At 39.2% G+C, this 15,984-nt stretch overlaps 1 protein-coding gene across 1 annotated transcript in view; it reads right to left on the bottom strand.

Moving 5' to 3' along the window:
• Nucleotides 1-1,692: 1,692 nt before the first annotated feature.
• PPP1R14C (protein phosphatase 1 regulatory inhibitor subunit 14C) overlaps nt 1,693-15,984 on the bottom strand; it is a 53,014-nt gene continuing 38,722 nt past the window's right edge. The window contains exons 2-4 of the mRNA XM_074820699.1: nt 13,988-14,071; nt 12,612-12,644; nt 1,693-3,010 (exon numbers count right to left, since the gene is read on the bottom strand). Of these exons, the coding sequence (XP_074676800.1) occupies nt 2,936-3,010; nt 12,612-12,644; nt 13,988-14,071 (192 nt within the window). The 3' untranslated portion in view covers nt 1,693-2,935. The remainder of the gene's footprint in view (nt 3,011-12,611; nt 12,645-13,987; nt 14,072-15,984) is intronic.

Raw genomic sequence — 15,984 nt, 5'->3', positions numbered from 1 at the left:
GAAATTTAGAGGGTTTTTTGCTCACTGACACTTGTAAGATAGCAAAACATGCAGAGCTGGAGAAGAGGAAGCCCTTCAGAGAAGTGACTGTTCCACCCACATAAGATAAGAAAACAGTAGTGACTGTCCCAGTCTTCATTGTTTCTAAGTATCTCCAAACCAAATGGTTTTAGAAGGGGTAGACTGCTATATTCCACAGCTACTTCAGTGCAAGATGAATAGGTCAAAAGACGCAAGTGTGAGATGCACACAGTTGGTCAGGAATTTAGCCAACTAACATGAAGGAAACAAATATTTGCAGAGTAGCATTTTGCTGTAGGAGGTGAGAGAACTGGTGCAGTTGGCATTACTTGACATTTCTGATTTTGCACACCATTATTATAACAGAAGAAAAAAAATATATATTTGAAATGGTAAGTGAAGTCACAGAATGCATCCGTGAATGTGAAAATTACTAGAACCTTTCATGTTCAGACTAGGGTTGCTTCTAAATATTACTTGTAAAATGTAGGCAGCTGCAACCACCTCAGAAGTTGAAAAGGTGTATTGCATGGTCTCAGTTGTTTCAGCCCATGTGTTAAATGTACATGAATAAATTTGAGTCAGGGAACAGTACCCATAAGCAGACAGCATTTCAGACACCAGCTCAAAACTCTAAACATTGCTAACAAGTGTCAAATCAAAAGGGTTTTTTCCATTTTGGACATAATAAACTTGGTGCCCACAAAAGGCTTTCAATGCTTTACAAACCAACAGGCTTTCCAGAAAAAGGCCTGTGAAAGTACCTGCCCAGCCAAATATCTGAAGTTAGCTAGTAACTAAGACTTCTCTATCAACACCACTGATTTCTGCCCTCAAAGTTGAGTGAAAAAAAAAATCTAACAAAAAGCCCATTACCTCAGGAGTTTAGGAAGCTTTTCCTATATCAAGGGGTGATATTGGTACAAACTTTGTCACGTAGATCTAGCTACACTAGCTCCTCTGCAAGGAGCACAGACCAAGGAGACAATCTTCTTGTGGCAAGACAGGTCATTCACATGGGCCTTTCAGAACCAAAGACATTCCACTGATAACATTGACAATGATAGTGGGACATCCCAACACAAAACCAGATGAAATCACAAGCTCCCCCCAGTTTCTCTGGAGCAGATTTCACTTCATAATTTTCAAAAATTTTACTGGATGACTCCTTAGGAAGCCAGAGCTGAATTGCAACTTCAGCAAGGTATGGGATTTAAATTTAAGATGCTGCAGGCAAACCAACCAAGTCTTTTCTTAGGGCTGCTGGAATTTCTTGAGAATTCAGAGGTGCAGAAGAGAAGAAAGGCAGAGTGCCTCCTGCTGAAAGATCCTTGTCTGACGCACCTTCAGCAGAGAACTGAGAGTCACCCAGTGTAAGCCCTCCCCTACACTCACCTCTGGTGGAAATAAAAAAGTAGAAACATTAATCTGAAAGAATTTCCAGGCTTCCCCCCCGTCATCTGCAGAAGACTTTCAAAAGTAAAGCTGGGCATTAGGTTACAGGAGTTTGACCAAGTGATACTGAGCAAGGGCTGAGTGATAGTGGTCACATTAAAAGCCAATTAGGGTCTACACAGCTGGGTTCCCAGGTACTTACCACCTCACAGGTTTCTCTTTTTGAGGAGCAAGTCCATTTACCAACCTACTCAGCAACAGTAGTCTTGTAAAGTGTACATGTAACAAGTCACAAGTTGTTCCATTTATTTGAGTAAATATCTGGTAAATAAAATCATTGGTAAACATTACAAAATTAAATACATTAAAAAAGCTTGCCAGTATACATAAAATTCACAAACATGTACTTCTTTTGAAAAATAAAATATGTTCAGAGCACCCTTGATATAAAATGCTTGACTAGTGTCACCTACCAGCATATGGTAGCTTATTGAACATTTCAGTTAGGACATTTTCCAGAAGGGAGTAGGAATCTCTCTTCTGTTCTTGCTTTTACAAGTAAGAGAGCCCAAGTTCAGAAGTCTCCCCACTTCTCTGGGCAGAGCCATAAACAAAGACTATAATATTCTTTGCCTACCTCAATAGGAGAGGAATCTGCATTCAATTAAGACCACATCACTAAATGCAAGACAGTGCTTGTAATTTGTTTTGGTAGCACTGCCTTTCCTCCACTGTGAAGCAGCTTTTAAATGGTGATGGACATTTCTCTAGATATCACTGCAGGTCCTTATTCAGTATAGGTTAGCACGGTTCCAAGACACCATGAGGTGGAGAGGAAATGATCTGGCAAAGTGGAGTCAAATAACTTTAAGTCTACAAATTAAGCCCTTGAAATTCCCAATTTTCACATGCTGCAGTCTAAACAAGGAAATATGATGAAATTCTTCACTGGGCTGCTTTAAGGGCATTTAGAAAATGGCAGCACCCATTTTAGTAATCTAAATTAGTACCTTCTGGGAGCAAATTTGCAATAACCACCATTTAAATAATTTACTGTAACAAACTTTTCCTTCCATCCATGTGAAACAGTATTCACAACCCACTTTATAATTTATGTACAGACAAGCACAAGAAACTTGACATCCATGAGTTAAATGTACAACCAACTTAAAAAACGTTATCCAACTAGTTGCAAGAAGTCTCCTAGCTCTGTAAATTTACAGGATCTTCTGGTTCACCATGTAGGCTTGCTGCCCCTCATCATTAACTCTTGGATTCTTCACTTGCTTCAGTAATCCTCAAGTGAAAGTTGAGCAGCATCCATATTGTTGATATTCTTGATAAAAAAAATTGACACTTAAAAAAGAACCCTTAAAACACACAAAAGAAATTCCTTGAGTCAAAACTGAATGAAATCAAAAAAGTTGTGGAGAAAGACAACTATTTTAATAAAGGTCTTGTATTCAAAGTCCCATTTCCCTTGACATGTCTTTCACAGAGTGCTACTACTTCGAGTTATTTATATACTCTTCTTTTGAGGGGGACTGAGTTTCCTCATTCCTCTTATCCGAGTTAGCAGCTCTTTGATAAATTCCTAGGAAAAAAGATTAGACAATATGAGTAATTTTAATGATCCCATAATACCATGATTGAGTTTTTAAAAAAAAGTCAAAGCAAGCTGTACATTCTTACTTAAGCTTTTACTGCTAAGCTGGAATTTTTCTGGCCTGATCTCCATGAACCTTATACGCATACTCTCATCACACAGTGGAGGTATGAACAACTAGCTTTTCCTCTGCATGAGTGTTCAGGCTCAGTTGCTAGCCATCTTTCAGGCTTTTACTACACAGGGCCTTCTATCAACTGCTGAATCAAGCAAAATCTATGGCTGGATACAATGCAAATAGTCAAGGCAGACTTTCACAGTTTTAGCCTGCACAGAAATCAGCACTCCTGCCAAAAGAGGTGTTTCTCTCACCACTCTCCATGACAGTGCTAGCATTTTGGTTGGCTCCATACCCAGCTGGAACAGAAAGCTGATCTGGCTACAGACTCAGCTGTTTTTCCTCTTGCCCTGATACTTTCCAAGCTGGCTCAGCTCTCTGACCAGGCTCACCACTCAGCCCCACATCAACACTCACGCCAGTCAGAGGGCAGGAATTAGGAGCCAGAGGTAGCACCACTGGCTTATGCTGAGTGAAACTAGTTCTGGAGCTCAGCAAATAACACTATTCTGAAAAAAAAAAAATATTAATGGACCAGGTCTTTATTCACAGTGGTATTTTCCAGTTTCAGCAGATTTTCTCTCTTTAAATTGTGGGAAGACAGAAGCTTACAGAGTTGCACCATTATCTGAAATCCTTTTGGAATAAAATTTCTTATAACTGCAGATGCATTAAAAGCTAAATCACCCCCTTACTGTCACATTGGGAGAATAATGTTTACCCACAGTACTACGTATACACCTACAAAAAGGTTCTTACCATGAAATCATTTAGCTATCAACACGGAATATAATTACGGATTTAGTCAGCCAGGTTGATGTGAAAGGACAAAAAGTATGACTTCCTAGCTTAATGCTGGAGGCTAAAAATTCCAATGAACAAGGTCACCACCTAAATGAGAACACAGTACCTTTCAAAAAAAAGTCAATGAAACACGTATTATCCAGGTGCTACACTGTGCATAAGGGAAGTCTCTGTAAATGTGTATTTTAATTTGAGAAAGATGTCAGGTTTTTCTGGTGGGACCACAATCCTGGCAGGTATCACCCCATGAGAGCAATTTCCTTTCCTGACAGGTTATGCACATCTATACTGTACTGCATGTACTGTTGCACCATGGTTATTGTTGCACCAACACTAGCTGTGGCTTCGACTAAGAGTCGCAAAGGCAGGGTAGCAGACACGTCAGTGAGGGCTACACACACTCACAAAGAACCTTTTATATTGAACTAATTAGATCAAGGCCAGGTACAGGAATACATCTATGCATATCAATATTGCGCTTCCCGTCTGGTTAGACGGCCTAAGGAGATGATCAGAAAAGCATATTTGTTAAGACCCCTAATCCTCCCCCTCCATCCTAGAAAAGCTCTCTTCTTCCACATAGGCCCAAGCCACTGCAACAATATCCACTCTAAACTTGTCAGAGTACAGTACTTATCCATTCAGAGGTCAGAAAAAGGAGGGAGAGATTCACTCTAAAATTTCACAGCTTTCAACGCACTATGCGTTGGTTCTCTGTTATCTTTTCATCATTGCAAAGACCTGCTAGATAATGCAAAACTAATGTGGCATGGTGCTGTCTGAAACACATAAATACACTTTAGGCTTTTTTACTATCAAACTTAAATGAAGCCCTGCAGCAAAATCATTATAGAAATAAACTCTCTAAAGTGATCTTAAAAGATTTTTTTACTTGGGATTAATGCAATTATTATTGCCTTTCAACAGCTCTTTCCATAAAAAGCTGTACTCCCATGCCAAAACATCAGATTAAGACAGCTTTGGAAAGGAACAGGCTGTAGTTCATTTCTTCCCTTTGGAAGACTTTATTAGTCATCCGTTAAAGCCACAAATACTCTATACTACCCTCACTCACCATCAAGGCAGCAACAAGACACTGCAACTGGAAACTGTCCAACTGCTTCACAGAAGTTGAAAGTTAAGAGTATGACATGAAGGGGCATCTGCAGAGTGGACAGGGGAATCTATGGTACTCTGACTGTACCCATTTGGGATATCCCTGTTTGAGAGGCACCTCTCCATTTCTGTCCATTTTCTCCCACAACTCAGAAGAGTTTGGAGCAAGTTTCCCTTGGATATGAAACACAGCCAGGGGTCAGTTGCTTTTCAGTACAACATTAGAGCAAGGGAGGAGAGATCCTTCCCCTATACTCTGAAGCAGTATCACAAGCACCTTTTTTTGCAAAACAAGATTATTTGCTTGAGGTTTTCAAGCAAGTTTCACACACCCATAATCTTCTTGGTGCTGCCAAAATAAAACAAAACTGCAGGGGCAACCCCCTAAGCAAAGCTGATGTAATAGAGGCTATTCTTAAGGAAGAAGGGAGCTGTATTCACTTGAAGAAGTACATATAAAAATTGGAAATACTTTACCCCTCAGGAAGTATTTTCTTGAAATAAGAGTGTGCAGTACCAAACAGTAAAATTCAACAAGAGCATTTTGTATGTGGCAGGCACATTACAGAATGCAGTAGGGCTGTTGTCCACATCCCATGGGCATGCAAACCACAGCATTGGTTCAGTACATTTCTGATTTAAGTACCATTTTGCATCTGACACTTGCATGGAGCTGGCTGTCATTAACACAGTTGCACTCCAGTGCTTGTGCCTTTCCTGTTTTGCAGCTCCCCATCAAGGAAAGGCTGCATTCTAGAAAAGATACACATTTTCCCTCTTGGAGGCAGGAAGAAGAGACTTCACAGCATTTCAGTAAGCCTTCACTTTATAACTAACCAACTCAGCTTTATGACAGTAATACCCATATTTTTTTCTTTAAACATCACTCAAAAATTGCAGTTTTATACCTTGTGGACATTTGAGTCAAGGCTTAATAGAAGACTTAATAGCCACATCTATTTCAACCTCATCACAACAATCATTTTTACACAGAGCATTTTATTGAAATCCCCTCTAAGAGATGTGCTGAAGTTTAACATCATGCATTTGAAAGCCGATCACGTACCACTCTGTGCTAAAAGTGGTTCTGTAACACAGGTTGGATTATCTACTTATATAATACTTACTTAATTCACAGAGTTGGAGAAGATTTAACAATAATTCAGCTAAAGATTCAAGAACTTATGAATTATTCCTTTGAGGGCTACAGCCAGAAATACATAGGCCACATCTACTTTTAATAGAAGAAAAATCTCACACCAGCACTTTGGGACTTGGTAAACGGAAAAAAAAGAGTGAAAACATACACAAACTCAGTTTAAATTCTTTACAGATTTTCTGCAAGATCACCTTTAAATACAGTTTTGATATAAGTATTGAGAGTCCTGTTAATTTATAATACAAAATCATTGTTTCTAGAAAAATGTCTCTCTAATTCTAAAGGCAAATTTAAATGAGAGACAGAGACTAAATCTATAGTTCATTTTAACTCATCTATATTCAGCCTTAGGCATTTGTCTTCTCCCTCCTCTAATGCTTTCCCTTGAATCAAAGGCATTCAGTTCAGCAGAAGCATTCATCTAATGCAGAATAAAAAAATAAAGACGACAAACAAAGGTGAAATGATAATTCAGGAAAGGGAAGGAAATCACTCTCTGCTTTGGAGGTGTGATTCAGTGTTTTAATGAGGTCATTTGATAGACAATGAATTCTAGGCTTCCTATTCAAGGCTTCCAATTAATTCTTGAGACTAATTAGACTGTCTCTCCAGATTTCTCTTCGACAAACAGTACACATGTAGCAGGACTAGTTCTTAAGCCAAAATTTAGGGTTTCTAGTCCTCCTGCTTCACTAGAGCATGAAATTAATCCTAAACCAGCTTTCCTCCACAGCTTTACTTCCCTGCAGCCAAGTCAAAACCCAAAAGTTTCCTTGACTGTTTGTCCAAGGCTGTTTCTTGGAGAGTACCTGGTTGGTTGCACGTAAAAAGTAAAGTCAGCCTGAAGATCAATCCCCACAGCTAACTGGGGAAGAAACTAAACAATAGCTCAAAAATGCCATCTGAATGGTAAGAAGAAAAAAAAGGAACTGTACTGACAAACACCTTCCCTTCTCCACAGGCTCAAACTTGAAGTGATCATATAGGAAGACGGGAACTGAGGAGACGCACATGCTTTGGGAGAATGGGGCCAGAAGCTGCCTTAGCAAGAACTGGTGCAGCACCTCTGTAGACTTACTGAACAATCCCACTGGTGTAGCTTCTCCAGTGAGGCCACAGCACCATCAGTGCCCAGAGGAGGACAATATACAGCAATTTAGCTTCTTGGTGAGCCCTGTACAAGGCACTGACTACATACCACAAAGCTTAGCTATAAATATATATAAAATTATATATAAAATATATATAATATATATACTTTGCAATCCAGGTATTCTACAATTCCACAGCATGTAAACAAGCACAACTTATTCTTGTCAAATCACCATTTGCTCCTCCATTCTTATTGCTATGGGTATTTGTAAGTTTTATTCATGAGTACTTGCAGAATTAAAACACACAAGCTTAATTCCCTCCAACACTATAGTACAATATGGGGCAGATCTCAGCAGGCATATAAACGGTTTTAATTCACTGAATTCAGAGTGGTCAAATGGATGAACAAGAAATCATGTTTCTCTAAAAATGCCTGTCTGCGTTGCTTTTAAATATGCATGTTTCTTAACTTTTTTCTCTACAAAGTGTCCTATTTGATTTCAAGTAATATAGACACATAATACAGTTACTGTGGCTTAATAATTCACCACCCATTAGCTAAGCTACAATAAATGTCTATGAGCTCCTAGGCTCATCTAGGTGTAAGGCAGTACACTGCACTGACACTTTAACACATCTTTAATTACTATTGCTTCAAATGGGTATCCTACATGTTGCTGCCTTGCAATTATATTAAAAAAACAAAATAGTAACAATAACTTGAAATAACTCATAACACAGTAGGACCAAAGAAAGTATAATGCTTCAAAAATTTAGGGGTTCCATTTTAGAAGGATTGACGTTTCCATTCATGTCTGCATACTCAATATATACATTATCTGAAGACTACTAAAAATAGTTTTCAGTTTTTAAAACCACAGTGCCCAGATCACTCTGAAAAGCTGCATCACAAGCCTGTCATTTGCTCCAACTAGTAATTAAACTGGGAGAAACACAGTTCAGCAAATGCATCTCTACCTTTCTCAAGATGAAGTGTTAAAAGCTGCTGAAATAGTTGGGCCACCTAAGTAACTGAGTAGTCAGTGACTTAAATCTCTGCCCAAATTCTCCAGAGAATATGCACAACAATTTAACATAATTGATTTGGAAATTATATTGAAAATTGTTATTAAAGTTCCTAGCAAAACAACTTTCTTTTATGATGCAACTTCATGTCCTTTTTCTCCCATTTTGCACTGAGTGAAGAATTATACTAATAATATGGTCTGGATAGATTTAATCCAGCATGAGTGGGAGAGATCTCCAGCCCGTTTGCCTGAAGCTTTGTATATTTCTATGAGAAAAGAAAGAAGCAAAGGAAACCCCAAATATAACCAATCTTTGAAGAGAACCAGATAAATTTTCTGCAGACATTGTGTAGCTCAACTGCATCTTTCAGAGTCAGTAAACATAGAAATTGCCCACTCATTGGATTTCTCTCCCGTAGTAGTTTAAGAGTCTCCTTGTCGTTTCTCCTGTCATCACTTTGGCAGTCTCACTAGTAGAATCTCTAATTCACATCAGCCACAAATGTTTCAGATTTTCCCCAAAGCCCAGTCTAAATGGGTGGTCTTGCTGCTACCAATAGCAGAGATATGCCAGCACAGCTTTAGCCAGCCTCTTTTGAAGCATATGTCTTGACAAAACCTTATTGATTTCGTGCCCACAATCTTCCTATTCTAAATGAGTCTATTGTCAAGTATCAAAACCTTATCATCAAGATTACAGATTATATTTCAATTTCTTTGTTACATTCACTGCTAACATGAGACAAAATTCCCTGTGACCTACATTATGATTCTCCATCACATAGACAGTACCAAGACAACAACTTGACAAAGGTCTGAGTGGGATTTTCCAGAGGCAATGCATGGCACTGAGCCAAGCATTGGCTGCTCTGGCACATGGGTGATGCAGGAGGATGCTGATGCTGCTCCCTGCTCCTTATCAACCACAAAAGTTCAGATCCAAGATTTGGTTATGGCACTGATTTTGCAGATAGCATACCCTTTAAGTTTGTGCAGTCCTAGAAATTAATTGTTCTCTCACTTCAAGCTTTGCCTTGTGTCAAGACATGACATGTACTGCTTTTGAACTAGGTATGATAGTAACAGAATAGAGAAAGGGAAGCAGAGAAAGTGTAGACTGTCTGAAGAACACTTCTAGCACTGTTTAGTTTTGCATGGTGGGAAGACCATCATCATGTGTCAAAGCACTGTCCACATTTGAGATCCCAAAAACTATAACATGAGGTCAGGCAGCTACTCAACTTCCCTTCAACAGGTGCAACTTAACTACACAGAGCCAGGAGATTGTGGCCCAAGTAAAAGGATGTAAAGTATAAATACAAGTTACATACTGCAGTGATTAACACCAATAAAAAACCATATACTTTACAATTTGCTAGTTACCAAATGTACCTCTGCCACTGCTTTTGTGGTTTGCTGGGGGTTTTTAATTATGTTTATTGAAACAGTCAAGTTGGCAAACTGTGCCCAGAGATTATTTTTCATTTCTGTCACATTTTACAAAACTAACTTTTAAATGACTGAATGATACAGTCACATTGCATATGAATCTTGATTAGCAAATCAACATTTTAATTTAAGTTTCATTAACATAAACTTAAATAGCACCCAAAAATCACACTGACTGTGCACTTTCCTGATTAACCTTTAGTTGCCTTGTTTGGGTAAATTATATGACTCTTTACAACAAGGTTCCCACATTAAGCATATTTCCATACCAATTAAAACAACAACCATAACTGCTTAGAAAAGTTTTTAAAATTTTAGAGCACATTCAACAGTCTAGCTATATTTCCCTTTGAAGAAAGGTTTCAGAGCAGTTCCTCGTAAGTTACGGTCAGCTACTATCTTTGGCCAATTTATTAAAGAGGCTGAGACATCCTTCTACCTTTCAAGTGACCTGAATAACACTGCTTCTTCTGATGAAAAGTCAATCCAAAATAAATGTAAAAATCCCTCAGTCTTTCCTTTACCTTTAGTCTAAGTGGAAGACACTATGTAAAATTGACTTAAAATACACCTTTGGGTTGGTTTGGGTTTTTTTAAACAGATGGGATAAGAGCTGCAAGTTATTAAACTTTCTGTCTGTACTATTTGTCTCTACTATTCAGAACATAAGGACATTACATAAATTTTTCCCCAGTTAGGGATTACTGCCTTTTACAAGCTGTATAACTCTTGATGCCAAAATCCCTAGTGCACTTGATTAACTGTATTTGATTGGTCAGGAGAAATTCCATCAGCTCACATCCATTCTCCACAAATCTTCTAGAAATCCGTTCACAAACCAATTACCTCAATAGTTTTGAATGGTCTGCAAATATGAAAGGATTGCAGATTTTCTAGACAAGGTGTGGATCCTCATACAGCAAGTTTAAGCCAACTTAAAGGCTCTTCTTAGTCCACACATGGCAGGTTAAAAATCACTATTTTTAAGTGACCTAAATTAGCAGTCATGGAGTATTACTGGGCTTATCATGCTACAGATGAAGAAAAGCTGCTGTTGTGAGAAGTCCTGGGAAATTACTCCCATTTTGGCAACTATCCCCACAGAAGAGTGGCTTTAAGTACTTGCCTTGATTCAAGGGCCTTGAAGACAGGCAGGCACACGTGTCTAGGATGTTGTTTGCTGTGAACTGCCACGTCAACTTAATTTACCAGCACAGCACAAATATTCCCTGCAGTTCTATGACCAAGGTTTCCAGTCGAAAACTCACTAACATCTGTCATTTGCCCTTATCAGACCTCTGAAATTTGTCCTTGCGTTAAGTGTCAAGCTTCAGAGCCAAGAAAAAAATTCATATTACATGTTCAATGAAAGAAGAAGGGTAATTATTTGATTCTCTGCCTTCTTATCTGCCTTCAGATAATACAGAGGTAAGAGGTCAGCATGTGAGTGGCTGCTCAACTCTTGGAAATCTGTTCCTCCCACCCACTCATGACCCCCACTTTCTCTCACTAGCCTGTGACAAGAACCATGTCAGGCTCCTCATGCTGTATCAATCTTCACACTTATCTTATGAAAAAGAACTAAGGTTCAATGGCACGTGCCGAGAGAAGGCTGGAAGAGGCTGACAGATCATCTGTAGTGTGGCATTACTACAGTAAGACATCTGAAGACTTGATTTTTTTTTTTGGTCTGGAATCTCCATAATGGGAGATGTGTGTTATCTGCTGTAAAGAAACCAACATACAACACAGACCAAGCTATACAAGTGTTACCATGTGAATCTTTCTGGGTCAATTCCCTACACTGTCAAAAAGATAGTACCAACAACTAGTAGCAATTCTGGAGAGTTTTCCCAATCTGCCATAGAAATCAATAAAAATGGAAAAGCCCTGAAGAGAGTATCTGATGGACAGGGAAGTGTCTATATAACAATACCAGTGGTTCTTCCTGACAGCCTGAATATCCTTAAACCCCAGCAGTTTAAGGGGCTGCAGATGTTAGAGAAACCCAGCTATATGCAGCCTTGTTTCAAAACCCAAACACCTGGCTTCTAGTAATGCCAGCTGAAAGGTCCCTAATTAGGGAAATCCTATAACACACCCACTCTATTAAATACTGCACAGCAGCCACTGGTGGGAAAGCACTGACTCTATAAATTGAACCAGAAACTAGACTTTTTTTTTTTTTACAATAAGTCCAATTTTGTTACAATTACTTTCTAGTAAGCACACTTTACTATGAGAAGTAGCCTATATTGACATTGGACATGCTAATGGATATTCAAGTTGAAAGTTGAGTACTCTTAGCTAAATCCTGCTAGTTCAGGTTATCCCACAATTGTATTCAAATTCATTCACGAAAACAATTAGCTGAGCTGCATATCTACATAACAGTTCCCAGAACAAACAATTTTACTGTCAGAGATAAAATTAAATGGCTTCATATTGAAAAGCACACAATCCATCTCAAGTTGAAGTTTCATACAAATATAGTTGGGTTTTAACAATCTAATGAGAACTGTGTTTAGTTCTATTGTAACATGACAGCTTTAAGCATCAGTAAAGTCAATAAGGACATTACAGAAGACAATATTGGTACTTCAGCTAGAATGATCAGCAGTTCCTCTGCAGGGCCCAATCCTTTTCTTACTGTAGTCAAGTGACAGGCACAAACATTCCCAGGATATAAAGCCCCAAGCCCATCAATTCCCCATTAATATTCCTATATTTACTTTATCTTAAGTATAAAAAAAAGTTACTTTAGCTTGAATATAGCTACACTTTCCACACATGAATAGTATTTAAGAAAAGTCTTTTTACCTCTGTTGGTTTGTAGCAATCTACAAGAGTTTCCTAGAAGCAAAATATGAAAGCATCAGTTCCAGTACAGAGTAACAGTGAACACAAACAAGTCTACAGTATGAAACCTGGCAAGGGAGTGGGGAAAGAAAAGGAGCAAGAACCAGGAATCACTGGATGAAGATGCTACTGAAAACTGAGCATTATAGCAAGTCACTTTTGCTCCCTAGGTAGATCATAATGATTTTCAAGGGGAGAAAAATAATGGCTTCTTCCTCCAGGTTGGAAGTTACAAAATCCCCCTCTCCAAGAAAAAGCAAGAAGAGGAGAATCCACGAACATTTCTCCCAGCAATACACACGTGAAAGGTAGTTTTCTGTGAGGGCATCAGCCTTTGTAATGCAGAAATACAGACTTTAGCTAGGTCAGGCATTCCTAGCAGGGCGGCTGCAGCAGCTAGTTTAGGCAGAAGCAGCAAAGCTATTTATGAACGCCGTGTAAACAGCCTGGCCCCACGTCTCTGGCTGGGCAGCGGATACTGAGAAAAGGGTGCCAATAGGCACTGCAAATCAGATGTAGTGCATCTAAGCACCTCCCAGAAGTGAGCTGAGGGCAAACCACTGCTCTGGGACGGGTTTCCTTCCTTTAGCACATCTGAAAACATTATAAACAGAGACCCTCATATTGGTTTTACATGTATCTAAACCAGGATATATCTCTTAAGACAATGATGTTTCCTTTCCCCTTCATTTTTTCATTCATTAACTTTTACCTCAAGCAGGATTCAGAGAATTAGAGAGATGGTTTGAATTGTAGAATTTCAGTAGACAGCTTCTGACTTTCCCTACTAATTCCTGTTGCTGACCATCTTAGATTTTCCTCAAGCTTTTAGACAAGTTACTCCAAGATAACTCCATGGATTCCAATTTCTAGCTAGTATAGACAGAAACAATTTCCAGTATCCTAAGGACAAGGGAGGATTTCTGGACTCTATATCATGCATATATATTTCTGCTGCTGCTGGGAATCACACAAACTATCTGGTCATCATAACTGACCCTCAGCCACATAATTTTTCTATGTGACTTCCTTATTTTTCTGTTTTCTGTTCTTTTATATACTTGTAAAAATTAGAATGAGTCTGATCTGTCTCAGCACATCTCTCTGTATTACTGGATTCTTTGAACTTGTATTTACACCTGTTATCACCTAACTTCCAAAGATTTTTTTTATCCTAAAGGATTTTTATTACCTTTGTACAGTCCGGTAGATTATGCTAAATTCAGACCTAGGAACCTCACAGTTCTAATGCTGCATTTACAGTGGATTCAGTCAAACACAAGATACAGACCCAGACACATTCCACATTCCAATTTAAAATTAGAAAATAATATTACCTGTAATTTGAGAGCTCTCTCCTCTTCGTTGGCTGCATCAAGAAGGTCATCAATGTCAATTTCTACATCTGGCATCTCTTCTTCCTGAAAAGCAAGAATTGCCACTTAGTCCACTGAGATTTCCTTTAACTAGCCTCAAAAGCAGCCTGGAGCCAGACAAGAAGGAAATCAGTAAGGGGTCGTGGCTTGATTCCCTGCTCCTGGGCCAGCAGAAGGCCAAGCTCTGGCCACACAGGAGGTGACAGCTCTTCAGCAACCCTTCTCTCACAGCCAGGAGCTGTGTTACTAACCCATGCCCAGCAGCACAAGTCATGCTATTCTCACAGTACTGGGTAACAGGATGAAGAAGAGGTCAGGGAAGAGGAAGAAGATAAAAACTACTTCAAAGCAATTTCATGGCTTGCTAACAATCTTGATTGGACTGCTTATTTTATTACACTATGGAAGAGCTCCCTTGCTTAAAGTTGGGTTACAAGGATGACATTACATGCCCCATCAGAAAAGCTCAGATTTCCTGTGCCTGCAGCAAAGCATGAAGTCTAAGGCATAGAGTTTTTACAGAACTTTTTCTAAACCTCCTCCACCCATACACTACTTTCTTTGCATCACCAGCACATCAGACACATTGTTCCCTGAGTCAGAGCAGCAGTCCACACATTTCAAAGGACCCCTGAGCTCTGGAATCCCAATGAGAATTCATCATCCACAGATATCACCACTTATTGCATTTATAATTATGCAAAAAAGATATTCTGCTGGACATTTTTTGCATTTTCTCACCATAAAAGGTACTTTCAAAATGGTAAAGCAGCACCTCACTGCACATACAAAACACTCTGGTCCCAACCTCTCCTCCACGTCAAGTCCCACCCTCACAGTGGCCTCAGTGCCACAGACACACAGCTCCCCCATTGCCCCTGCTCCACCCAAGCCAACACATGGGCACTGCAAGGCTGTCCTCTCACCCAAGTACATTGTCATTGATCATCTCACTGGCACTGAATCACCTTGGCACCTCCTGAATGAAAGCAGAGACCTGAAAGCGTCCAAAGGGGAGGGTGGATTTGAGAGTCAGGTTGAAGCAACAAGACCACCATCCCCAGTACTAGCTGTCTTCTTGTACCCCACTAACACCTTTTCAAGATCCTTTAAATAAGCATTTTGAAAAAAGTGTGGTGGTTGCAGCAATTTGCAAGAGTTTCAACAACTGTGAAAGAATTTAACAGCTCTAATAGCAACTGCCACAGGTAACATCAGAATTACTCCTCTACTGGATAAAAGAAGAATCCAAACATTAGAAGGGAAGACAAGAAATTAGCTTGAGTTAATCTAAAGAAAGGTAAGTATCTAAACATCAAACTGCCTATATCAGAAGCTCCAGCTAAAATGTCAACTGTTCAACTTTTATTTGGGAGTGAGGAGGAAGGGCAGAAGTAGGATGATAAAGTTCCCCATTCCCCTCCTCTGAAGGAAAGCATGCAGGAACACAATAGTGCAGCTGTGCAGGCTCTGTTAGACCCAATGAATAAAAATACATGAAGTACATCTTTTGCCCAATTAGCAGGTTCACTCTTTTCCAGCATGCATTTTAGTCAGAAAAGGACGGGCATTTGCTGAGATGAACTATAAAAATACTAGTTACTCTAACACAATTTGGCAATAAAGGAGTTTTAACATAATGCTATACACTCATTAGCAAGTTAAGCAATGAAGGGAAGAGGAGAGAAAAGAAGTCTTCCACTGACTACAAAGATATTCAGAAAAAGCTATCAGGATTGGAAAGGATAAAGATTAATCCCTAACAGTGGTACACTTTCTTAGTAGCTTACTCCCAACTCTACCCTATTCACATATCACACTAAGAACCAGAAATTCCCCAAATACACAGTAAACCTCCTGAACATTTTATCTAAGCAGTTCGTTATAAGTACTGTTAGGATAGGGTGCCTGGAGTTACCATTAATACTGTAAACTTATTAGAATACACATCCATGGAC

Source organism: Strix aluco, chromosome 3 (genome assembly GCF_031877795.1).
Source record: "Strix aluco isolate bStrAlu1 chromosome 3, bStrAlu1.hap1, whole genome shotgun sequence".
NCBI classification, from domain to species: Eukaryota; Metazoa; Chordata; class Aves; order Strigiformes; family Strigidae; genus Strix; species Strix aluco.
Note: the sequence above shows the minus strand (reverse complement) of the source record. Positions and strands in the feature narration are given on the sequence as shown.